The sequence below is a fragment of the Strigops habroptila genome, chromosome 1, assembly GCF_004027225.2.
Source record: "Strigops habroptila isolate Jane chromosome 1, bStrHab1.2.pri, whole genome shotgun sequence".
Lineage (NCBI taxonomy): Eukaryota > Metazoa > Chordata > Aves > Psittaciformes > Psittacidae > Strigops > Strigops habroptila.
This window is the reverse complement of record NC_044277.2, coordinates 1088209-1113252: the sequence shown is the minus strand read 5'-3', so window position 1 is coordinate 1113252 and position 25044 is coordinate 1088209. Positions and strand designations below refer to the sequence as shown.

Sequence of the window (25044 nt, the reverse complement as noted above, 5' to 3'; positions counted from 1 at the left end):
GCTCCGCGGCGCGCAGCAGGAGGCGGGGCAGGGCCGCAGCACCACCCTCACCCCGCACCCGAGCCCCGCTCCCTGCCCCTCATTGGTTACCGCGCTGCCCTCTCCGCTCCCCATTGGCTGCGCTCAGCCGGCGGCAGCGGGACGGGCCGGAAGCGGCGCTGTGGTGGCGGCAGCGGCGTCGCCAGACGCGGAAGAGCGGGGCCGGGCGGCGCGGACGGTGAGAGCGGGGGGACGGGGGGGACCGGGCCCGAGCCCCGCCGGGAACCCCCCGGAACCCCACCGGGAACCCCCCTCCGGCTCCCCTGTGCCCGCCCCCCCGCGGTCATCGCCCCGCAGCAGCCCCTTCCCCGTCCCTATGGGGCCGCCGCCGTGTGTCCCCGTCCCCCGCCGGTACCTGAGGGGCAGAGCCTGCAGCCGGCTCCATTTACTGCCGTGACCCCGCGTTGAGACCGGTCACTTGGCGCCTGCCTGGTTCCATGAGCGGAATCCATTGGGATTCGGCGCGGTTTGGGGCAGCACAAGCCCCGGTGTTGCCCGTTGGAGGGAATCCGGGAGGGAATCGTGCGTGTGCTGTGGGGAAAGAGGGGGATTATTCCCGAGGTTGATGAGGAAGATGGTTTGTTCTTAGGGTGCGAGGAGGAAGATGGTTTGTGCCTGGGTTTTGGTGAGGAAAACGCTGTGTTCGTGGGGTTTTGATGAGGAAAAGGGTTGATTTTGGGGGTTTCATCAGGAAAATGGTTAATTATTGGGGATTTGATGAAGGAAATGGTTAATTACTGGGAATTTGAGGAGGAAAATGGTTGATTCTTGGGTTTTGATGAGGGAAATGGTTAATTACTGGGAATTTGAGGAGGAAAATGGTTGATTCTTGGGTTTTCATCAGGAAAATGGTTAATTACTGGGAATTTGATGAGGAAAATGGTTGATTCTTGGGTTTTCATCAGGAAAATGGTTAATTACTGGGAATTTGATGAGGAAAAAGGCTGATTCTTGGGGTTTGATGAGGAAAAAGGCTGATTCTTGGGGTTTGATGAGGAAAAAGGCTGATTCTTGGGGTTTGATGAGGAAAAAGGCTGATTCTTGGGGTTTGATGAGGAAAAAGGCTGATTCTTGGGATTTTGATGAGAAAACACTTGATTGTGCACAGGGAGGTTTGTTCTTCTCCTTGTGGAGAAGGAACTTTAAAAACCAAACCACATGTGAAGTAAAACCAAGGCCCTGAAAGTGGAAGATGGAATCGGGAGGGTTTGGGACGCGGGATGTTGTTCTTTAACTCCATCCTTTCAGAATCACAGGATTTCAAGCCTTTGCTCTGCTGCCAGAGCTGTAAAACCTCAGCAGTGAGTTACGTGGATGGGAAATAAGGGAACTGCTGCGTGCTGAGAGATTTCTTCCACCTCCTGCTCCTGTGTAACCCCATAGAGTGTCCCGTGACTTCGCAGCGGTCACCCCAGAGGGAACTGTTCCTGTAGGACGCTGCCACAATGATCCCAAACGCCAGGGAAGCTCCAGGATCTGATCAGGCATCGGGTGATGTTTTTCCAACACAAGCAGTGATTTCTCTTTTCCTAATCCTTTGGAATATTGAGCTTTCTCAAGGCCAGGTTGGACACAGGGGCTTGGAGCAACTTGCTCTAGTGGAAGGTGTCCCTGCCCGGGCAGGGGTTGGAGCTGGAGGAGCTTTAAGGTCCCTTCAACCCAACCCATTCCATGATTAATCTCCAGTGAGGTTCTTCCTTGAGCTCTGGGCAGTTCTTCTATCCAAGCTTTGCCTACATTTTCCTCCCAATCCACCCATTTATTGATCTTGTGAGCAGCTGCATTCCTGCTTCCTGCTGCAGTGCCCCGCGTGTGTTTCTACTTCCCTTAATTACATCTGCTCAATTCCTTCTCTCTCCACTTCCATGTTTTAAGAAACTTCTTCCAGGTGACACCTCTTTTCCTTTCTTACTTTCCTCCATGGCCTAGAAATGAGAATTTGGCTTGAATTTGGCTCAAAATAAGCACAAAAATGTACCTCTGGTTTCTTTTCATTCATTTAATACCTGCTGGAACAAGCCCAGAGGAGGCCCCGGAGCTGCTGCGGGGGCTGGAGCAGCTCTGCTCTGGAGCCAGGCTGAGAGAGCTGGGCTGGGGCAGCCTGGAGAAGAGAAGGCTCCTGAAGGGGAGACCTTAGAGCAGCTCCAGTGCCTAAAGGGGCTCCAGGAAACCTGGAGAGGGGCTTTGGGCAAGGGCCTGTAGGGACAGGCCAAGGGGAATGGCTTTAACGTGCCAGAGGGGAGATTGAGATGAGCTCTGAGGCAGAAGTTGTTCCCTGTGAGGGTGCTGAGGCGCTGGCACAGGGTGCCCAGAGAAGCTGTGGTGTTGTAGAGAACAGACAGATGAGGAGATGCTGCTCTGTAGAGCTTAGTAAAGCTCAGTTTAGTAGACAAGACAGACCCAAACTCTTCCTATGGATACACATTGGGAGGAGAGGCAGCAACAGGGATTAGCAGGAACATGGAAAACCCTGGATAGATGGAATTCCTTTCTGTTTTCACTGTGAGGGTGATCAAGCACTGGCCAAAGGGATGAGGGAGGTTCCATAGAATCTATGTCCTTGGAGATGCTCAAAACTCAACTGGGTGAGACTTTGAGCAACACGCTTCAAGCATGGGGTTGGGCTTGATGCCTCTTCCACCTAAATTCTTCTCAATCCTGCAATAATGGTTGGACTTGATGCTCTTCAAGGTCTTTCCCAACCTGGTTGATTCTCTGACTCTTACCACCCATATATCTTCCCCTGTGTGACCATCTCCTCTCTCCCAACCCAGGGCAATGACGATGACCAACCTCCTGCCTTCCTCAGGGGATGGCAACTGCTATTACCTCCTGACAGAAGACTGTTCCTACGGCAGCAAGTTCTTCCAAGCTGGAAACTTGTGTTTCTGCAGCGAGAGGAGTTACCTGCGCAACTTCTCCGACGACAGACGCCCCATTTGCTTCTTGAGGGTCATCATGTTGGACGACAGCTCCACCGTCACCATCAACATGGAGATCCTTCAGCCCGTGCCTGAGAAGGTGGCCTCCTTCCTCCTGGCCATCAGCAACCACTATGACCGGTTGAACTACTTCTTGGACAGGGGGAACCTGGAGGCAGCTCTGAGGGCTGCGCCAGGCCACAGGGTGATGGCTGAGGTTGAGCACCAGTATTTCCCTGGAATCATCCGTTACATTGGGAGCATTTATAGAAGCGCTTCTGCTGTGTTGTCTCCCTTCTTCTTTGGGGTGGAGTTACAGGTAAAGTGGTCAAGAAAGAGACTTCCCTGTTTTCCCTTCATGTTTTGTGTGTGTAATGGGTTTTTCTCTCCTGTTTTCAGGGTGAAGGAGAAAACAGAGGGCGCAGCGATGGGTCCTACCATGGCACTGAGTATTTCAAGTGTAAGAAGAACTGTGGGATCTTCCTGCCGTTTAGCAAAGTCCAGTTTACTCCAGATGAAAACTATGGGAAACAGAAGCCAAAAGCAGCTGCAGAGGAGGTGGTCCCTGTCAAAGTGGGAGATGCAGTTAGCTTCTACGTGGACGAGGTGCTCACCAAAGGAATAGCCATGGCAGTTTACAGGAAGGGAACCCAGTGGTTTGTTAAAGTCTGTCCGGTAAGAGCAGCCTTGATGCCTTGTCTTGGGTTTGGGGGGCTTAAAGAGGTGGAAGGAACATAGAGTCATGGAATGGTTTGGGTTGGAAAGGACCTTAAAGCTCCTCCAGTTCCAACCCCCTGCCACGGGCAGGGACACCTTCCACTAGAGCAGGTTGCTCCAAGCCCCTGTGTCCAACCTGGCCTTGAACACTGCCAGGGATGGGGCAGCCACAGCTTCTCTGGGCACCCTGTGCCAGCGCCTCAGCACCCTCACAGGGAACAACTTCTGCCTTAGATCCAACCTGAACTTCCCCTGTTTCAGTTTGAACCCATCACCCCTTGTCCTATCACTCCAATCCCTGATGAAGAGTCCCACTCCAGCATCCTTGTAGCCCCCTTCAGACCCTGGAAGCTGCTCTGAGGTCTCCACGCAGCTTCTCTTCTCCAGGCTGAACAGCCCCAATGTTCTCAGCCTGGCTCCATACAGGAGCTGCTCCAGCCCCTGCTCATCCTCGTGGCCTCCTCTGGCCTTGCTCCAACAGCTCCATGTCCTTCTGATGTTGGGGACCCCAGCACTGCACACAGTGCTGCAAGTGGGGTCTCCCCTTCCCGCAGCAGAGGGGCAGGATCCCCTCCCTGAGCTGCTGCTCATGCTCTGGGGGTGCAGCCCAGCACACGGGGGGGTTCTGGGCTCAAGCACACACTGAAGCCGGCTCATGGGGAGCTTCTCCTCACCCAACACCCCCAAGTCCTTCTCCTCAGGGCTGCTCTGAATCACTTCTCCACCCATCCTAAAAGAGCCATGAGGTTCCATACAAACTTTCCAGGCCTGGTTGAGAAGTTGGTTCATGTTCCAGGAATGCCCGATGGCTGCTAAAGCATTTAGCTGATAAATTCTTCTCTCTTTTCAGGAAGAGGAAGGAACAACTGACATTTTCAGAGAAATCCCTCTGGATTCTGTTGTGAAGGAGAACCTGCAAAGTAAGTTATCATCAGATGTGTCTTCCCTGTGTGTTCCTGGGGGGTTAGCATTTATTTCTTCTCCCTGATGAGCTCAAAATCCAACAAAAGCTTCAGCTAATCCCAGCAGAGTTGATCAGGAGGCAGAGAAGCTCCGTGGAAAAGTCTCTCTGGACAAAATCCTTTGTATTAGGCAACTAAAGCTGAGCTTGACAGGAAGAAGAGAGGGACTAATTGAAGGGCAGAAGTATTTCCTAAAGGAAAAGGCACCAGCAGTTAAGGAGTCTTTAATTTACCTGGAGAATATGGAGCAGGAGCCTCATCCTGATGCCAGACAGACTCAGAAAGGCACAGTGATGGTCTGAGTCATTGGACAAGACAAGAAATCAGTGGAATCTCTCTGGAACCATCATTAGACTCTTCACGGAGTTGATTCATCTCACTAAAGGCAGAAAAATAACTTGGGAATGACCCCTTCTGCTGTTCCAGTAGTTCAGAAGGGCTCGATTAGCTCCAGGACCAGGGAGAGCCGGGAGTGTGCAGCCTTGAGCAGGGAAGCAAGGAGCAGGCTCATCCCTTTTCAGCCTGTTAGACCAGCTTGGCCATATCACTGGGAATTACACCTTGTGTGTCTGGTGCTTGGCTTCATGCTTGTCTCTGTGGTCTGGAGTTTCAAAGCAGACCTGGTATTAGAGGAGATCCAGAGGTGTTTGTCATCAGGTGTCTTTCCTTCCTACCTCGCTTGACACTCTGTCTTACCCACTAGGTTTATTTTCACCCTTTGAGTCCACCATGGGCTTGGGACCCCCAAACCAGATGAAACAAGAGCTCAGTGAGAGCGGTGAGGAGTGTGACGGCGGCAATTCAGCCTTGGAAGTGAACTCCATGGTCCAGATCACCTTGGACAAAGGAACTCGGGTCTCAGGAATCATCCGCTGGTTGGGCTACCTGCCCCAGATCAAGCACAAGATGGCAGGAGTTGAGCTGGTGAGGAGCAAACATTTCCTGCTGGGAAATGGGGTATCAGAGCGGGCTGCTCTTGGTTGCTCTTCCCTTTTAAGACCTTCAGCTTGTGTGTTTCACAGCCTAATTTGGGCCTCTGATGTATCAGAGAGTGAACTGTGAGGGCAAGCACCCGGTTGGGCCTTCCCTTAGGGTGGGGAGAGGACCTTGTGCAGGGATTATGAGGCTTGGTTCACTCTCTTCCAGCACAGTGTGATTGGAATGTGGGGTGGGATAATCATGAGTCCTACAAACAGCATCAGGAGGTTCAGAACATGGCCAGAATAAATGAATCATAGAATGGTTTGGGTTGGAAAGGACCTTAGGATCACCCAGTTCCAACCCCTGCCATGGGCAGGGACACCTTCCACTAGAGCAGGTTGCTCCAAGCCCCTGTGTCCAACGTGGCCTTGAACACTGCCAGGGATGGAAACGGGAATGAAAACAGTCAAAACAAATGGGACCAAACTAAACAGCTCTGACAATACTAAATGGTAATATAGGGGATTCATGGAAAGGCTGCTCTGATGTTATCCCTCACTGCTCTCTTCCCAGGATGAAGATAAGGGGGTCACTGCTGGCGAATGGTTGGGCAAATACTACTTCCACTGTGCTCCGAAGCGCGGCCTCTTCGTGAAGCTGCAGTGCTGCCAGCCCGACGTTCGCTTCCAGAGCTCACACAGCAGCGACTTGAGCCTCGTGGGTTATGGTAAGATAGAATCATGGGATGGGTTGGGTTGGAAAGGACCTTAAAGCTCCTCCAGTTCCAACCCCCTGCCACGGGCAGGGACACCTTCCACTAGAGCAGGTTGCTCCAAGCCCCTGTGTCCAACCTGGCCTTGAACACTGCCAGGGATGGGGCAGCCACAGCTTCTCTGGGCACCCTGTGCCAGCGCCTCAGCACCCTCACAGGGAACAACTTCTGCCCTATATCTCATCTCAATCTCCCCTCTGGCAGGTTAAAGCCATTCCCCTTGTCCTGTCCCTCCATCCCTTGTCCAAAGCCCCTCTCCAGGTTTCCTGGAGCCCCTTTAGGCACTGGAGCTGCTCTAAGGTCTCCCCTTCACACAGTAGAGGGGCAGGATCCCCTCCCTGAGCTGCTGCTCACGCTCTGGGCGTGCAGCCCAGGACATGGGGGGTTCTGGGCTCAAGCACACACTGCTGGGTCACATTGAGGTTCTCAAGTCCTTCTCCTCAGGCTGCTCCATCCAGTCTCCCCCCAGCCTATGTCTGTGCTTGGGATTGCCCCATTGCCCCCCCACATGCAGGACCTTGTACTTGGCCTTGTAGAACCTCATGAGATTCACAAGGGCCCACTAGGGAGAGGGGAGGGAGGGACAAGGCACACTATGGAGAAGCCTCTTGCAGAGTGTCTTAACCAGTGGTTTGATATTCTTCACTTCGTCTGAGTGTCCCAAAAGATGCCAGTTTTAAGGATGCTGATAGGGAAGGCCTTTGGAAAGGGAGAAAGTGTTAAATCAGCTGTAGTGTAGAGTTTGATGTGATGATAAGTCCTTCTCAAGAAGAACAGGTCAGTATTTTCATTTCAACAGGAAGAAATTCCTCCAGAGCACAGCATCCAACATGAATGAGCCATTTAGAAGCAGTAAACGAGATGACTGGAGGTGAGACAGCAGGATTCCTGTAGGAACTGCCCCAAAACTGGAAGTAGGGACATGGAAAACTGTCTTAAGGGCATGCTGAAGAGAGGGGATTGAATTACAAGGGGAGAATGCTGAAGAAACCAGGAAAGAGCAGATTGAGGAGGCCACCTTTGAAGCTTGAGATGACAGACCAGCATTAAAGCTGCCTGTTTGTCCTCTTGCTCCCGGAGTACCAGGACAGGTAGATCCCAACCTTCCATATAACACAGCACCAGCTCTTTGTAGCTCCTTGTTCTACCTGGCAGAGGTGGGTATGGATTGGTAGGACGTGTCTCTGGTGAAGATGAGATGGTTTGGGTTTGGCTTTGTTTCCAGTAAAGGAATCACTGAGGAGACAATTCTTCATCCCAGTTGTGGTTGTGTCCCAGCGGGAGCAGCACAGAGGAGCCTGGTGCTGACCTCGGAGCAGGGAATGGCATCAGGGAAAGGCAGAGCTGCCCCAGACAAGGTGGGAAGCTCAAGGATGTTGCTTCTCTTTGCAGGAGGACAAGAAGATCTTCCCCAGGCTCCAGACAGTTTTCCTCCCCTCAGGAACGAGGCAGCGGTGCGTGTCCTGCGAGGGCGGATGAAGGGGATCCAAGGCCATTGTAATTCCTGCTATATGGATGCAGCTCTCTTCAGGTAAGGACCTGTTGGGTGGTGCCAGCTCACTAAATGAGTGCTTTTTGAATTGGGGAGAGCCCTAAACTGCAGCATTTCCCTGGAATTCCGAGGTGCTTTGTTCTCAGACCCTGGAGTACCCCTCGTGAGTGCACACAGAATCACACACAGAATCAACCAGGGTGGAAAAGACCTTTAAGATCATCAAGTCCAACCATTCTCCAGCACTGCCAAGGCCACCACTAACCTGTGGCACTGAGGCCTCAAATACATGGCTTTTGAACACTTGCAGGGCCGGTGACTCCAGCACTGCCCTGGGCAGCCTGTTCCAATGCCTGAGCACCCTCTGGGGAAGGAATTGTTCCTCAGCTCCATCTAAACCTCCCCTGGTGCAGCTTGAGGCCGTTTCCTCTTGTCCCATCCCTTGTTCCTTGGGAGCAGAGACCAGCCCCCTCCTGGCTCCATCCTCCTGTCAGGCAGTTGCAGAGAGCGAGAAGGTCCCCCTGAGCCTTCTCTTCTCCAGACTGAACCCCCCAGGTCCCTCAGCCGTTCCTCATCACACTTGTGCTCCAGGCCCTGCACCAGCTCCATTCCCTTCTCTGGCCCTGCTCCAGCACCTCAATGTCTCTCTTGGAGTGAGGGGCCCAGAACTGACACAGGATTCGAGGTGCAGCCTCCCCAGTGCCCAGCACAGGGGGACAATCCCTGCCCTGGTCCTGCTGCCACACTGGTGCTGATACAGCACCTGAGGTACCGTGTGTCTGTCGTGCAGGGTGGTGAGAGATCCTGGCACCGTGCTGACTCTATCACTGGAGGCACTGGCTGGAAACAAGTCAAAGAAACCACCCAGGAGGTCCCAGCTTCACTGTTTGGAGAGGAAAAAGGCCTCAGTGGTGCCCTCTCCTGAGCAGTTTGGGCTGCAAAGTACGAGCTCTCACTGTCTCTGAGCTGTTTCCTTGCTTTCTACCAGTGTTCATTAAACCAGATGTGGTTTCTCTCACCGTGGAGATGTGCTGTCACTCACCCTTGTGTAACTGCATGCATGGACTGTTGAGAATCAAAGCCACCAAGTGTCACCGGGCACAACAGTTTGGTTCTAACTATTGCTGCAAATACTTCACCCATCACTCTGTTTTCACAGCCTCTTCTCCTGTACATCTGTGGTGGACTCCATGCTCTTCAAGCCCTTCCTGCTGTGTGATAGGAATGTCCAGAGCATTCTGAGGGATGAGATTGTTAATCCCCTCCGAAGGTGAGTATAATATGTGGGAATGCTGGAAGTCATCCCTCTGCCTTCACACCTTCTCTGCTGCCCTTCTAGATGGTACCTGTCACTGAGGGAAAGGATTCCCTGGAGGGTTCCTCCTGCCAAGCACATCCCAAGGTCTTCATCCCAAAGTTAATCCTTTCCCTGGGTTCTAAGGCTGTCACAACTCCTATTGCATGTGCATGAGGATCTCCTGCTCAGAAGGAAGCCTCGTGAAAGGAGGATTCCTGGGATTCAGACCACTTCTGGAGGGAAACCTGGGGCTGATGGAGCAGTGACACTGCTTCAGCAGCAGTTAGGCCCAAAAGCAGTGTCAGTGCCAGGCTGGAGGAGGGTAAACCATGGCATGAGAGCTAAATTCTCTGGAATTTGAGCCAAAGATACCAGATTCTTTCCTCATCCTCCCTAGAGAGGTGTGGAAGAGAGGCATGGAGAGCTGAACATCAGACATTAGCATCTTCCTTGAGCTGTCCTGGCACTGGTACATATAAATATACATAGATACAATCCTGGGGTGTTCTGTGATGCTGAGTTCTGGGTGAGAGCAGCCCTGCAGAGAAGGACTTGAGGATGAAAAATGGGATATGACCTGGCAGCATGTACTCACAGCCCAAAAGCCAACTGTGTGCTGGGGAGGGCACCCCCAGAGCGTGAGCAGCAGCTCAGGGAGGGGATCCTCCCCCTCTGCTGCGGGAAGGGGAGACCCTAGAGCAGCTCCAGTGCCTAAAGGGGCTCCAGGAAACCTGGAGAGGGGCTTTGGACAAGGGATGGAGGGACAGGACAAGGGGAATGGCTTTAACCTGCCAGAGGGGAGATTGAGATGAGCTCTTGGGCAGAAGTTGTTCCCTGTGAGGGTGCTGAGGCGCTGGCACAGGGTGCCCAGAGAAGCTGTGGCTGCCCCATCCCTGGCAGTGTTCAAGGCCAGGTTGGACACAGGGGCTTGGAGCAACCTGCTCTAGTGGAAGGTGTCCCTGCCCGTGGCAGGGGCTTGGAGCTGGATGAGCTTTAAGGTCCCTTCCAACCCAAACCATTCCATACCCTGGAGAGATCACCTACAGCTCCTTCTTGTTTCTAGGACTGGCTTTGTCAAGGCCAGGAGCGTGATGCACCTCAGGGAGCAGCTGACTGACAAAGGCCAATGTTCAAGCTTTACCAACGCTGAGAAAGGTAAGATGCTCTCTGGGGCCTTCCCTGGCCTCATTCCCTGGGTGCTGCCTCATCCAGGCACCAGGCTGACACCGTCACCGTGTGCTGCTTCCAGGCACGTGCATGACCATGCCTGCTGCATGCATTACGTGTTCCCTTCCAGAAAGATGCACATCTCGTGTGTTTTCAGCTCTTAAAACTCTTTTCAGCTGAAAATTCATCCTGAAGTCTGATGGAAAGATGGGAATTGTGGGTTGGAAGAGACTTTCAAAGGTTATCTGGTTCCAACCCCCTGCAATGAGCAGGAACATCCTCCAGCTGAAGCCCACCAACCTCTGGTTGCAATCCCATTCCCATAGCAAGGCCCTGTGTAGTTTACAACAAGGAAATGGATCACACCAATGCCAAACATCACTTCAACAACCTCTGAGTATCTAGATAGTAAAAAAGTGGCATCAATTCCTCCAGAACCAGGTGTCGTGTCAGTGAGCAACACTTGTGGTTTGTACTATTAGGTGTTGATTTTAGCCAGGGATAGTTTAAAACTGCTGTTCAGTTGCTTGAATTTCCAGAGTTGTCCCAGATTTCACTTGGAGTTTATACTTTTGGTGTTAGTAACAGTCCATTAAAGCCTCTGAGCTGGTGCTGATGGTCTCAGGCTTCTCAGAGTGCAGTATGTGAAGGCTGGTTTGGTTTCTTCATGCTCACCCCAATTTAGCCCCATTTTCCCCTTACCTAGAGTAAACCAGGACATTCCACGTTCAGGAGATGCTGGTTCATGTTGATCTGGCAGCTTTTGCCTTCTGGATGCACTGGGGTGAGAGTATTCCTGGTGTGGTTTGATCCATGCTTTTCTCTCGCCTTCCAGATCCTGAGGAATTCCTCAATCTCATCATGCATCAGATCTTGGGGATAGAACCACTCTTGAAACTGCAGTAAGTTCTCATGTCCAAGTGATCCATCTCACCCAGGCTCTTTAGTTCCCACCTCACAGTCACTGGGTGTTACTTACACCCTTTCATTGTGGCTTTGGAAGCACAGTTCCCCCCTGGGATCTTGTTCCAGGTGACACATTCCAGGTAAAGACACTTCTGGAGGTGCCACCTTCAGAGAACTGTGCTAAACCCCTTGTGTCACCTCAGGGAGAGCCAGCAGTGCTTTGAGAAACCCAGTGTCCAACTTCAGTGCAGAGCAAGAAACATCTGACAGCCTTTGGATGCGTTTGGGATGTGTCCAGACCTGCCAAGCTGGCTCAGATCCTGCAGCCTCTCAAACAGGCACTCCATGGATGCACTCCCACATTTTCAGGCCTCTACAAAGAGGATGAGAGGCTGAAGGAAGCCAAAAATAACTGGGCTGTTGAGGAGCACAGAAAGGGATTGTTTGCTTTCTGTGCTGCTTTGTTGAGGTGCCAGTCAAGCTGCAGATCATGGAGTGCTTGGAAAGGCTGAGCACAAAGCTGGCTCTGTGCTGCAGCTCCTCTGCACAGGGTCAGCTGAAGGAAACCCTTTCTGTGCTGCCTGAGGGCTGCAGGGGGTGAGTTACGTGCAGAACATCTCCCCCACCTTCTGAATGCACCGAGGTCTGTGTGTGAAGGTGTGAATAGAGCCTTCATCTGAGGAGGAGTTTGGTTCTGCTGTAGGGCACTGGGTTTAAAGCACGCTGAAGCCTCTTTTAATATCTCCATCAAGGAAGGGAAGCTGAGTTTTGCTCGTAGGAGCAGGATGTGATGCTACAGAGGGATAATGAGGCTGAAGATGGTGTTTGTATCCTCTTCTCATGGCAATTATTTATCATGGAATGGGTTGGGTTGGAAGGGACCTTAAGTTCATCCAGTTCCAACCCCCTGCCCCGGGCAGGGACACCTTCCACTAGAGCAGGTTGCTCCAAGCCCCTGTGTCCAACCTGGCCTTGAACACTGCCAGGGATGGGGCAGCCACAGCTTCTCTGGGCACCCTGTGCCAGCGCCTCAGCACCCTCACAGGGAACAACTTCCTTATATCCAACCTAGATCTCCCCTGTTTCAGTTTGAACCCATCACCCCTTGTCCCATCACTCCAGTCCCTGGTGAAGGTCCCTCTCCAGCATCCTTGCAGCCCCCTTCAGACCCTGGAAGCTGCTCTGAGGTCTCCACGCAGCTTCTCTTCTCCAGGCTGAGAAATCAGTATTGCTGGGTGGAAAACCAGCTTCGTGTCAGTGTTGCACCGAGCAGCCCTTTGGTGCAGAAGCTCTTGCAGGACAAACCCCCGACGTTTGGGAGCTCCCATGTTTGTGACACCACATAAACAAGCCCCATGCCTGCTCCTTGCAGGTCAGGAGGCCAGAAGGAGCAGGACTGTTACTGTTACCAGATATTTATGGACAAACAGGAGGATCTGGTGGTTCCTGACGTGCAGCAGTTAGTGGAACGCTCCTTCCTCTCCTCTGATCTGAAGCTAGTGGAGGTGAGCCCAGAGCCTTCTGCCTACACTGCTCTCTGCTGCCTCTTTCTTGCTTCCTCCAACATACTTGTGCTGATATCCTGGAGTCTGATATCCAACGCTACAAAGCAGCAGGATACGGTCCCAAGAGCCTTGGGAATCTCAGCATGACCTGGGAAAAGGGCTGTACTTTCCCTGTTGCCATTTCATCTTGTGACTAACCAGAGCAAAAAGCCTTTACTCCCAATAGCAATGTGGAGAGAAGGGTCTTTGGAGCTTGGTTCTTCTCACAGGGTGACTTGTTTGACTTTCTTTCCGCAGATCCCATCTTGCTTCATAATCCAAATGCCACGTTTTGGGAAGGAATATAAAATGTTCAGCAAAATCATTCCTTCCTTGGAGCTGGATATAACAGATCTGCTGCTTGACAGTAAGTTGTTGGGCTGTGGTAAAGCTGCTGGTTGGGCCTGTGAGGAACCAGGTGACAGGTCTCACCTCTTTGGGTTCGAGCAGATGTGGGCTGGGATCATGGTGTGATTCTTCTGCCCTGAACACCAGTTTTGGCAGGACAAGCTGGATTTCAGGTGAGAGCTGGAGAAGACCCATCTTCACACCCCTGTTGCCCCTGCAGGTCCCAGGGAGTGCTGCCTGTGTGGTGATGTTGCCACCTTGGAGTGTTCAGAGTGTTTCAAAGACAAGGTGTTTGCAGCTACGGGCCTGAAGCAGTTCTGCAGCTCCTGCTCCAGACAGGTATTCATCTTCTTTGGCTGCTCATCAAACCTGCTTTGGTGCTGACAGCAGATTGAACCCCCCAGAATTCCCTCCTTTCCCATGTTGGCCCTGCAGCCTTTCAGGAGGAATGTTCAGGGCCTCTTCCTGAGCATCAGTCCCACCACCACATCAGTATGAGCAGGGTTTGGTGCCACATATTACTAAACCCTCTGCTTACAGAGAGCCTAAATAAGCACAAACAGAGCACTGGGCCCTCCCTGTTGTCCTACCAGGAGCGTTCCTACAGCTTCCTGGCCTTTCTTGGGGGGTGGCGAGTTCCCATCCCAGCTTCTTGCTGCCAAGCCTGGGGTATTGTGTCAGCTGTGGGGCAACAACACACGGAGCTGCTGCGAGGGCTGGAGCAGCTCTGCTCTGGAGCCAGGCTGAGAGAGCTGGGCTGGGGCAGCCTGGAGAAGAGAAGGCTCCTGAAGGGGAGACCTTAGAGCAGCTCCAGTGCCTAAAGGGGCTCCAGGAAACCTGGAGAGGGGCTTTGGACAAGGGATGGAGGGACAGGCCAAGGGGAATGGCTTTAACCTGCCAGAGGGGAGATTGAGATGAGCTCTGAGGCAGAAGCTCTTCCCTGTGAGGGTGCTGAGGCGCTGGCACAGGGTGCCCAGAGAAGCTGTGGCTGCCCCATCCCTGGCAGTGTTCAAGGCCAGGTTGGACACAGGGGCTTGGAGCAACCTGCTCTAGTGGAAGGTGTCCCTGCTCATGGCAGGGGCTTGGAACTGGATGATCTTAAGATCTTTTCCAACCCAAACCATTCCAGGATTCTATGAAGCCTGATGATGCAGTTCCATTCCCTATGATGCAGGGACCATGGGAGTCAGAGCAGTGGGGAATAAACTGAGGATCTGACCCCTGCACCCTCCTCTTTGTAGCAGGCCAGGTTCAATTCTGCCCTCTCAGCAGTGCCACCCCATCACAGGATGGTTTGAATTGGAAAACACCTTAAGATCATCCACTTCCAACCCCCCAAATCCTCTCTCCTCAGGTTCACTCCCACTACCGCCGCAAAGCCCACAAGCCAAGAGAGCTGCACATCCCAGAGGAATTCCACACCCGGAGCCCCCGGGGCTGCCAGCAGGTCCCTCATGAGAAGATGGAGCTCTTTGCAGTGCTCTGCATCGAGACCAGTCACTATGTGTCCTTTGTGAAGTATGGCCCTGAGAATGACCACTGGATGTTCTTCGACAGCATGGCCGACAGACACGGTGAGGACACTTCCCCACATGGCCTCCACATCTCTCAGGTGGAGGCACCACGTTGAGTGTGATCATAGAATCATGGAATGGGTTGGGTTGGGAAGGACTTTAAGATCATCCAGTTCCAACCCCCTGCCATGGGCAGGGACACCTCACACTAGACCATGTCACCCAAGGCTCTGTCCAACCTGGCCTTGAACACTGCCAGGGATGGAACATTCACAGCTTCTCTGGGCACCCTGTTCCAATGTCCCACCACCCTCACAGGGAAGAACTTCTTCCTTATACCCAACCTGAACTTCCCCTCTTTCAGTTTGGACCCATTAATGATGGTGTCTGCTTGAGCTGTAGGTCCCTTAGGACCTGGTTTGGTCTTTCTTCCTTTCTCTCTTAGGTGGTGAAAATGGCTTCAACATTCCCACAGTAACCCTGTGCCCTGAAGTTGCCAAATACTTGGACTTGCCACTGGCTGCGCTGGCCCTGGAGCAGCCTCGGGACATGGATGGAGTGGCCAAGCGCCTCTTCTGTGATGCCTACATGTACATGTACCAGAGCAAGAAGATGGCACTTTACAAGTGACACTGATGAGGTGTTGGGAACATGACCATGGATCAACCCTGGAGCTTGGCATCAGTGAGAGCAGCCAAGTCTGCGTACACCAAACTTGCACTTCAGCCTCTTCTTGCCTCTTCCAAGTGTCTGGTATGAAGCTGTACACAGCAGCCTGGGTTAGTTAAATCCTGTCAAGTGAGAGTTTGTACTTCCAGCAGACCTGGACTCTGAATTCCTTACACTCAAATCCATTCTTATTCCCTCCCTTCCCTTTCCACCTTCTTTCCTCCCCACTCTGCAGCTCTGCCCTACCTCAGAGTCCTCCCCAACATCCTTTTCTCCCTTCCAATGATGAGCTAGGACCAGCATTTAAGGAAAACCTGAGCAGTTATCAAGCTGAGGACCAGTATTTAATCAAGACATGAACAGTTCTCCTCAGGTTTGCAAAGAGCACAAGAAAAGCAGAGTGTTACCCTGCATAAACCATCCTCGCATGGACTTGTGCAGTGAGCGACCCAGGAGGTGTGAGCTGCACCACTGTGGTGAAGACATGGCTCAGGATGAGGGTTTCTTGGGGTCTGGGATGTGCCCCACACCTAAAGGTGGGTCCTTGAGGTGGCTGCACCTCCCTTACCCAGCACTTGTACCCACCATCCCTGTTTTCAACCGTGAGGTCACTGGATGTCTTGAGCTGCAAAACAGGCTTGAAAATCCATGTTTCTCTCCAGAACAAAACTGGAAGGAAGATGGAGCAGAGGAACAAGGTGTTTTGCTTCCTCTTTCTTGCAAAGGCTGCACTGTTGCTGCACGATGGGGTGTTTTAATCTCACTTTAAGCACTTTCTGTCCCATCTCTGCACCCACTCCTGAGATCCAAAGACCAATAATAGAATTCCAAGGGCAAAAAAGAGCACTCTTGGGTTTGCTGTGACTGTAGAAAGGTCTCTGAGGTGGGAATTGTCATTCCTTCGACTAGATAAACGTGCAGACTGGAGGTTTTCTGCCATTAAGCTCATGCTGTCATGGCAGGAAGAAGCTGTTCCAGGAGTCAGTGATGAACTGGGGTGCCCCAAATTGCACTGCCAGGACCCCACATCCTAAGTGGATGCATCCAGGAGCTCCGGATGTGCAGCTGTAATCCTCCTCCTGCTCTTTTTCTTCCCTCTTTAATGCAGGGTACAGCTTTAGGTACTTTTTTGGCTGACAGCAGAGGTTGTGATGCTAAAGGGGACCTCACAGCCTGATGGTTGTAGCTGCTTTCTGACGTGTCTCACGTCTGTATGTGGTGGCTGGTGTGGAATGAACCCAGGTTGTTACCACACAGTTAAGTCAAGTCAGCTTCCACTTGTCTCTGTTGAGCATTTGAGCCTCACCACCACGTTGACCATGAGGACAGAGAAGGTGAACAATGTCCTGGGCTGCCAAAGCGTTGCCAGCAGGTCAAGGAGAGGATCCTTCCCCTCTGCTCAGCACTGGTGAGGCCACAACCGGAGTATTGGATCCCAGTTGGAGCTCCCCAGGATGAGAGACATGGAGAGAGTCCAACAAAGGGCTGTGAAGCTGAACTGGAGCATTTCTCCCATGAGGAAACACTGAGAGAGTTGGGACTGTTCAACCTGGAGAAGAAAAGACTGGGGGGAAACATCAATGTCTGAAGGGAGGGTGCAAAGAGACAGCCAGGATCTTCTCCGTGGTGCCCAGTGGTAGGACAACAGGCCCTGGGCACAAACAGGAACACAGGAGGTTCCTTCAGAGCATCAGGAAAGGCTTCTTCACCATGAGGATGACAGACTCTGGTACAGGTTTCCAAAGAGATCATGGATTCTCCATCCTTGGAGCCACCCAAAATGGGTCTGGGCAAAGCCAAAGCACCAGAGGTGAAGAGCCTGACAAGGAGAGAGCAGCAGATCATCCCAGGGGTGGGTTTATCCTTCTCCTGTGCTGATGAGCTGCTCCCCTGTGGCCGTGCTGAGGGTGCTGAAGCTCACTGCCTTCATCTACTTCAAGTTGCTCTTGAGTCCTTCTCTCCTTAGACCTCAGGACTCTCTCGACTCAGGTACGCTGGGGTTGGACTTCTCTGTCTCTGGGGATTCTGCTCTAAAAATGCAACTTTTAATAGCAAACTATTCCTGGTTTTCCTGGAGTTTTGTGTTTTCTCTCTTACCGTGCTCAGTGTGATCCAGTGCCAGAGCTGGAGCACTGCACCAGCAACCTCCAGCCTTGTCTGGAAACAAGAGGCCAGCACCCAAGGCTTTGGTGAGCTCTGTTAAGTTCTTCCCCTTCTCCCTCAATGTGTGCTGCAAAGATCTAAACCACAACTGGTCCTGGGTGCTGGTTGGGCATTTCCCTCTTGTCCTCACTGCACCTTTTCCATGGGTATGTGGCACTTTTGGGTCTGAACATGACACTTTTGGGTCTGTGTATTTTGCAAGCTCAGGGGAAAGGATTGACCATCTCCTTGTTGCAGATTTAACATGGAAACATGGAATGGTTTGGGTTGGAAAGGACCTTAAAGCTCCTCCAGTCCCAACCCCTGCCACGGGCAGGGACACCTTCCACTAGAGCAGGTTGCTCCAAGCCCCTGTGTCCAACCTGGCCTTGAACACTGCCAGGGATGGGGCAGCCACAGCTTCTCTGGGCACCCTGTGCCAAGGTCTCACCAGGGCAGGATCAGAGAAGCTCTTCACATCTTGGTTGAGTCTCTGCAGGTTTCTTTCCCATTCCATCCCCAGCCTTTCTTGCTCCTGTTTTCCTAAAGCCTTCACCCACTCACTGCCTGGACATGTCCCTACCCCCGTGGAGCTACAATGGGATCTTCATTGGAATTAGGGCCATATGGTGCCACTTGGCACCTGGGGGTCACCCCCAACTGCTCTCATGGGTCAACACTTGCTTTTCATGCCACCTTTATTCAGTTAGATACAGGGAAGAGAAGGATGTTACATTCAAGTTGAGTTTTGAGGGACCAAAGCAGCCACAGGGGGTGGGTGGAGTTGGGTAAAGGCTTTTATTTCAGCTCTTGCATAGAATGAAGCTAATTCCAAGGATTAAGGAACAGCAGGTTGCAGAGTGCAGGTGCCAACGTGGAGCTGGCATCAACCAGGAGTTGGCCTCCACCTCCATATAAAAGGGGAAGAGCTGGAATGTGGCCACAGAGCCAAAGCCTAAAGAGAAAGGGCAAAGTGCATCTGCCAGGGATGTCCCAGAGGACGCTTCCATGGTAGGAGCCCTTCTTGTACACTCAAGCCTTGGTTTCTAGTGCCACGGAGGAGCTTCAGTGTGAGCTGCCACCACTGAAGGTACAGGACAGGGCCACCAGCGTGGCCAGTGCTGCCACAGCACAAGGCACAAGGTTTGGCAAGAGCGTTGAGGTGGGCAGCACCATCATGGGAGAAGATGCAGGGCCACCAAGGTGGGCAGGGAATGACCATCCCTTCCAGAAGGACCTCCCAGCTCCACCTGCCCCATCCTTCTGCTCCCAGCTTTGAGATCATCCAGGTGCTCTTCCAGTTCCTGCAGGGTGTTCAGCTGAGCACCAAGCCATTGAGCCCAATGTAGTCACTTGGTCTTCAAAAGAGCATGAAGAAGAGCTGGTCCCAAGCAGGGGAGGAGCAGGGACCTCCTCACTGGCTGGCCTGCTGCAGCGTGGTGAGGAGCTGGTGGAGCTTCTCTGTCACTGCCACCTACACGGGAGCAAGGGTGGACAATGAGCCCCATGGGGAGCTGCAGCCCCGTGTCCATGCTCTGGTGGAGCCACATTCAGGCCACCAGTGCTGGGCAGGGTCCCTGGGGGTGGACTGATGGTGCCACAGTGGATGTACCGGGTAGGGCTGTGGGTCGTGGAGCCGGCGGTGAGCGGGGCTGAGGATGCTGAGGGACACCTGAGCGTGGGTCCTCACCTCGGTCAGGCTGGGCAGAGGCTCACACACCTGCAGGGATGGAGATGCACGACCATGACCATGGGGGGGAGATGGTCACCGAGCCCCAACGAGCCAGCTCCAGGCCGGACTCTGATGGCACCACGTCCATGGTGGCACCTTGGTTGGAGCAGGGACCATCTCAGACACAACGTAACAGGGATTTAACAGTTTGATCCACAGTGGCCAAGACACCACCACCGTGGCTTGGTCCTTCACCCAACATGAAGGACCAGCAGAGCCACCCCTGACCTGGCCATCTCTGAAGTAGGTGTGATGAAGGGGCTCCACGGTGGTGGGCACGACCTTGCTGGTCTCACCAAGCTGCCCCAGGACACGGACCACCAGCTCCTGCCCTGCCCTGGGTGAGGGCTCCTCCTCCAGTGCCATGAGGTCCATGAAGGGGTGACCTGCAGGGGGACCATGTTAGAGACCAGGGGGTGCATAAGACATCGGGGACAGGGTTATGGAGCAGGAGTAGGGACACAGGTCAATGGGGTAGGACAGTGACAAGGGTCTCCCAGCTCACCAGCAGCATCATAGAGCCGGTAGATCATCTTTGTCCCTGGGATTGTCATCTTCTCCTCATCTTCTGTGAGCTTCAGGCACGGGGAGCCATTGACCTCCACCAGCTGCAGGAGAAGGAGGTTAAGGGGATGGACACCTTATTTCTGTCACATGCACCAGCTCATGCTGGTGCTGAGGACCTGCTGAGCTCTGTGTCCTCTATGGGTGTCTGCATGAGCTGAGGAGGCCACTGGGGCAACCAGCGGTGGAAATGATGAAAACCCCTCAAACCACCCCAAAATTGGACATCTCCTGCCTGCAAGCTTCTCACTGCAGTGCTCTCATGAACGTTATGTCCATGAAGGGGAGACTTCAGAGCAGCTCCAGTGCCCAAAGGGGCTCCAGGAAACCTGGAGAGGGGCTTTGGACAAGGGATGGAGGGACAGGCCAAGGGGAATGGCTTTAACCTGCCAGAGGGGAGATTGAGATGAGCTCTGAGGCAGAAGCTCTTCCCTGTGAGGGTGCTGAGGCGCTGGCACAGGGTGCCCAGAGAAGCTGTGGCTGCCCCATCCCTGGCAGTGTTCAAGGCCAGGTTGGACACAGGGGCTTGGAGCAACCTGCTCTAGTGGAAGGTGTCCCTGCCCGTGTCTGGAACTGGATGAGCTTTAAGGTCCCTTCAACCCAAACCACTCTGACTTGACACCAGCATCATCCCTTGGGGCTGGATCTCCCTTTGCTCATCCCCAGGAGATACCAGGAGCTCCCCAAGCCAAGCAGGACCAAGAGCTGCTGCCATCAGTACCTTGTAGACACAGCCCAGGGATGGCTGCAGGGGACATGTCACCAGGTTGGTCCCGATGCCGATCATGTCGATCTCACTCCCCTGGTGCAAAGAGGAGACAGAGACCATCAACAGCCCATCACCACCAGAGCCGTGGGGCAGGGCAGAGATGCTCTGCTCAGAGGTGTCTGTCCATCCATCCCACCCAAAATGCCTTATTTGTCCTATTCAGGAGACTCTTCTCTGTTCTCAAAGAGAGAGTCCCCGGTGACTGTCATCTCCACCCCACCAAAGGCCAAGGTGCCATCTCAGCCCCTGTCAGGAGCCATCTCACCTCCCTGATGAACTCCTCCAGGCTCTGCTCGCTGATGTCGTTGCTGACAGCAATGGGGATGGTCTCAAACCAGGGCACTTGGAAGCTGGTGAGGAGCAAGGGACGGGGCGAAGGGTTTGGCAGGACCCATAACTCCCATCACCCCCAAGAGCCGGGGGGGGTGAAGCCAGGAGCGCTGGCACCCAGCGCAGCGTTGGTGCAGGACTCACTGAGCACCACAGGCTCGCAGCACCCGGCGGATCTCCTTGGACTGCTGGGCCAGGTCCCCGCTGTCCAGGCGCACGCCGATGGCGCGGTACCCCAACTGCTGCAGCGCCAGAGCCACCGCACAGAAGTTGGGCAACCCGCTCCTGGGATGGAGGAGGAGAGGGTTAATGTCCTTTGGTTGGTGGGACGGGGACCTAGGGTGGATCCAGCAGCAGGTCCATCAGGCAATGGTGAAACTGCAAGTGGAAAATCCAAGAGCTCCATGTAGTTCTTATGTTGACATGGAGCTGTTGGAGCAAGGCCAGAGGAGGCCACGAGGATGAGCAGGGGCTGGAGCAGCTCCTGTATGGAGCCAGGCTGAGAACATTGGGGCTGTTGAGCCTGGAGAAGAGAAGCTGCGTGGAGACCTCAGAGCAGCTTCCAGGGTCTGAAGGGGGCTACAAGGATGCTGGAGAGGGACCTTCATCAGGGACTGGAGCGATAGGACAAGGGGTGATGGGTTCAAACTGAAACAGGGGAAGTTCAGGTTGGATGTAAGGAAGGAATTCTTCACTGTGAGGCACTGGAACAGGCTGCCCAAGGAAGTGGTAAATGCTCCATCCCTGGCAGTGTTCAAGGCCACGTTGGACACAGGGGCTTGGAGCAACCTGCTCTAGTGGAAGTTGTCCCTGTTCATCGCAGAGGGTTGGAACTGGATGAGCTTTAAGGTCCTTTCCAACCCAAACCATTCCATGACTCTATAAAGGCAGAATTCATCAGTGTAGGGATCTATGATTCTATCCCTGCTTCAAGGCCACCAAGCAAGGAGAGATGTCCCTGTCCCCTCTGCCACAGCGACAATCCACCCTGTGGGACCGGGTGCTCTCACCTCCTCACACAATACGTGTCCAGCAGCCCCTGGAAGTCACTGGGGAAGGTGATGGCGTAGGACACGAACGCAGCCAGTTCCCCCCGGTTCGCCCTCTCAGGAGGGGTCTGCAGCAGCTCGCACACCCGCTGCAGCCACGCCATGGCCAGGGCCAGGAGATCCACTGGGTCTCCTCCTGCCCGTGGCAGCAGCTCCTGCCCGGGGAACAGGGGCTTTCCATCCTCCACGGTGCCAGCAGCAAGGCCATGGGCAGAGCATCACATCCCATCTCCATCCTCATCACATCCCCATCTCCATCCCCATCCCAATGCCCATCCCCATCTCCATCCCAATCTCCATCCCATCTCTATTCCCATTCCATCTTCACCCTCATTCCCATCTCCATCCCCATTTCCCTCCCCATCTCCCTCCCTATTTCCATCTCAATCCCCATTCCCCTCTCTGTCCCCATTCTCAACTCCATCTCATCCTCATCCCCATCTCCATCCCCATCTCCGTCCCTATTCCATCTCCATCCCCACTCCCATCTCCATCCCCACTCCCATCTCCGTCCCCATTCTCAACTCCATCCCATCTCCATCCCCATCTCCATCCCCATCCCCATCTCCCTCCCCATTCCCATCTCCATCCCCATTCCCATCTCCGTCCCCATTCTCAACTCCATCCCATCCCCATCCCCAGCTCCCTCCCCATTCCATCTCCATCTCCATCCCCATCTCCCTCCCCATTCCCATCTCCATCCCCATTCCAATCTCCATCCCCATCTCCCTCTCCATTCCCATCTCCATCCCCATCTCCATCCGCATTCCCATCTCCATCTCCATCCCCATCTCCCTCCCCATTCCCATCTCCATCCCCATTCCAATCTCCATCCCCATCTCCCTCTCCATTCCCATCTCCATCCCCATCCCCATCTCCCTCCCCATTCCCATCTCCATCCCCATTCCCATCTCCGTCCCCATTCTCAACTCCATCCCATCCCCATCCCCAGCTCCCTCCCCATTCCATCTCCATCTCCATCCCCATCTCCCTCCCCATTCCCATCTCCATCCCCATTCCAATCTCCATCCCCATCTCCCTCTCCATTCCCATCTCCATCCCCATCCCCATCTCCATCCGCATTCCCATCTCCATCCCCATCCCCCTCCCCATTCCCATCTCCATCCCCATCCCCATCTCCCTCCCCATCCCCATCTCCATCCCCATTCCCATCTCCATCCCCATCCCCATCTCCGTCCCCATTCTCAACTCCATCCCATCCCCACCTCCCTCCCCATTCCATCTCCATCTCCATCCCCATCCCCATCCCCATTCCCATCTCCATCCCCATTCCCATCTCCATCCCCATTCTCAACTCCATCCCATCCCATCCCCTGCCCACAGCAACGCTCACCCGGGGCTGCACCTCCTCCAGCGAGGTGAAGGACATGATGAAGGAATGGGCGATGGTGCCACGCACCGGGATGTCATAGAGCTTCCCCGCCAGGACATTGCTGGTGCTGTCGAAGCCTGTGAGGAGGGACGAGGGGACACACCAGTAATGACACAGCCACGGTGCCACCGGCCACCAGAGGCCATCACTCACCCCCGATGTAGGAGTACTTGGAAGCTGAAAGGGCACCATCCGGCCCCTGAGCGCAGCGGAGCCCCATCTCCATCAGCTTCACGTCTGGACCAGCCAGGAGGCGGAAGCGGGCAGCGTTCGTGGCCACCAGGCTAGGGGAGAAAGGGACACGTCACACCAAGCCAGGCTGAACATGGAGCCACCACACAGCCAAGGGGAGGGCGGCTTCAGGACCTTCTCCACTCAACCACAGTGGACGGGGGAGTTTGGCACAGAGGAGATGATGCTGTCCCCAGCAGCTGGGTGCCCGAAGCAGGATGTGTCCCTACCTGGCGTAGTTGACCAAGCACAGCAACATGGTCTCCAGCAGCTGCACCACCAGCAGCGGCCCCTTCACCTGCAGGAACGGGACCTGCGAGGACACCTCGGCGCTGACGTCCCGGCCTCCCCAGGGACGTGGGCAGCCGGCAGCCCCACGGCCCCTCCAGAGCATGGGAGGGGACGGAGCATGTCCCACCCTGGCAAAGACGACGGAGCCCTCCGGCACGGCCGAGACGGTCACCTCGGAGGCGTCCAGCGTGGACAGGTACTCGAAGAAGGCGTCCTCGGTGGTGCTGGGCAGGACGGAGCGCAGGTAGGCGACGTCTGCAGGGGCAGAGCTTGGTGAGGACTGGGGCTGGTGGTGCCCACTGACACGTCCCATATGGGCAGGGGCACCACAGAGCACCCAACAAGAGATGGAATGAGATAGGGGGTACCCTGGGCCCCCAAGTTGCCTCTGAGTGATTCCCCTCTGCTCTCATGGAGGGTGTCCAAGTGTCTCCCATGTTTCCCTGAGAGCCGTTCATGTCCACCACCCCCCGTGTCACACTGGACATAGAATCCTGGAATGGTTTGGGTTGGAAGGGGCCTTAAAGCTCCTCCAGTTCCAACCCCTGCCACGAGCAGGGACACCTTCCACTAGAGCAGGTTGCTCCAAGCCCCTGTGTCCAACCTGGCCTTGAACACTGCCAGGGATGGGGCAGCCACAGCTTCTCTGGGAAAAGTCTGTGCCAGCGCCTCAGCACCCTCACAGGGAAGAGCTTCTGCCTCAGAGCTCATCTCAGTCTCCCCTCTGGCAGGTTAAAGCCATTCCCCTTGGCCTGTCCCTACAGGCCCTTGTCCAAAGCCCCTCTCCAGGTTTCCTGGAGCCCCTTTAGGCACTGGAGCTGCTCTAAGGTCTCCCCTTCAGGAGCCTTCTCTTCTCCAGGCTGCCCCAGCCCAGCTCTCTCAGCCTGGCTCCAGAGCAGAGCTGCTCCAGCCTCGCAGCAGCTCCGGGGCCTCCTCTGGGCTCGCTCCAGCAGCTCCACGTCCCTCTCGTGTTGGGGACACCACCGCTGGACGCAGAGGTGGGGGGGGGACTCTCTGCCCGCCCTCCCCGGCGCACCCCGCCGCGCACGCACCCGCGTTGGAGAAGCGGAAGGCCCGCAGGCAGCGCAGCGCCTCGGCCAGGCCCGCGCCCAGCGCGAAGGAGCCGCCGAAGGGCCCGCGGCGGAAGAAGAGCTCAGCCGCGGCGGGGGCGCGGTGCCGCCGGGCCCGCCAGTGCCCGTAGGCCATGGTGAGCTGGTAGAGGTCGGTCAGCGGAGACATGGCCCCCGCGCGGGGCAGCCTGGGAGCGGCGGGAG

The 25044-nt window shown here is 54.6% G+C and overlaps 2 protein-coding genes across 5 annotated transcripts; one reads left to right on the top strand and one right to left on the bottom strand.

Moving 5' to 3' along the window:
- Positions 1 to 157: 157 nt before the first annotated feature.
- On the top strand, positions 158 to 17345 carry LOC115613961 (ubiquitin carboxyl-terminal hydrolase CYLD-like). Of its 3 annotated transcripts, none has more exons than XM_030500083.1 (15): positions 158 to 217; positions 2814 to 3279; positions 3360 to 3635; positions 4528 to 4597; positions 5343 to 5563; positions 6134 to 6287; positions 7725 to 7863; positions 8984 to 9094; positions 10185 to 10276; positions 11124 to 11190; positions 12567 to 12699; positions 12997 to 13105; positions 13307 to 13425; positions 14441 to 14660; positions 15046 to 17345. In XM_030500083.1, exons 2-15 carry the CDS (start codon positions 2818 to 2820, stop codon positions 15228 to 15230), a joined length of 2358 nt encoding a protein of 785 aa, XP_030355943.1. In that variant the 5' UTR covers positions 158 to 217; positions 2814 to 2817; the 3' UTR covers positions 15231 to 17345. The 3 variants fall into 3 exon arrangements, with proteins under 3 accessions (XP_030355943.1, XP_030355935.1, XP_030355955.1); XM_030500075.1 differs by lacking the exon at positions 158 to 217 and adding an exon at positions 431 to 542; XM_030500095.1 differs by lacking the exon at positions 158 to 217 and adding an exon at positions 1351 to 1530.
- A 746-nt stretch (positions 17346 to 18091) lies between these two features.
- Positions 18092 to 25038, bottom strand: NAPRT (nicotinate phosphoribosyltransferase). 2 transcript variants are annotated; one of them, XM_030500184.1, is made up of 13 exons: positions 24823 to 25038; positions 23898 to 24025; positions 23710 to 23792; positions 23402 to 23532; positions 23210 to 23325; positions 21817 to 22010; positions 20951 to 21091; positions 20742 to 20826; positions 20429 to 20509; positions 19649 to 19751; positions 19372 to 19529; positions 19024 to 19131; positions 18092 to 18885 (listed from the first exon to the last, which is right to left on the bottom strand). In XM_030500184.1, exons 1-13 carry the CDS (start codon positions 25007 to 25009, stop codon positions 18826 to 18828), a joined length of 1575 nt encoding a protein of 524 aa, XP_030356044.1. In that variant the 5' UTR covers positions 25010 to 25038; the 3' UTR covers positions 18092 to 18825. The 2 variants fall into 2 exon arrangements, with proteins under 2 accessions (XP_030356044.1, XP_030356035.1); XM_030500175.1 differs by having other exon boundaries at positions 23710 to 24025; positions 24823 to 25031.
- Positions 25039 to 25044: the final 6 nt, after the last annotated feature.

What these genes read in the sequence shown, in the direction of transcription:
- NAPRT (XM_030500175.1), bottom strand. Translation starts at nt 25,009, where the DNA reads ATGTCTCCGCTGACCGACCTCTACCAGCTCACCATGGCCTACGGGCAC. An exon ending in CCTACTTCAGAGATGGCCAG is followed by an intron (nt 19,132 to 19,371) that starts GTCAGGGGTGGC and finishes CCATCCCTGCAG; the next exon opens with GTGTGTGAGCCTCTGCCCAG. An exon ending in ACGACCCACAGCCCTACCCG is followed by an intron (nt 18,886 to 19,023) that starts GTACATCCACTG and finishes GCTCCCGTGTAG; the next exon opens with GTGGCAGTGACAGAGAAGCT.
- LOC115613961 (XM_030500083.1), top strand. Translation starts at nt 2,818, where the DNA reads ATGACGATGACCAACCTCCTGCCTTCCTCAGGGGATGGCAACTGCTAT. An exon ending in CTGATCTGAAGCTAGTGGAG is followed by an intron (nt 12,700 to 12,996) that starts GTGAGCCCAGAG and finishes TTCTTTCCGCAG; the next exon opens with ATCCCATCTTGCTTCATAAT. An exon ending in AACAGATCTGCTGCTTGACA is followed by an intron (nt 13,106 to 13,306) that starts GTAAGTTGTTGG and finishes TTGCCCCTGCAG; the next exon opens with GTCCCAGGGAGTGCTGCCTG.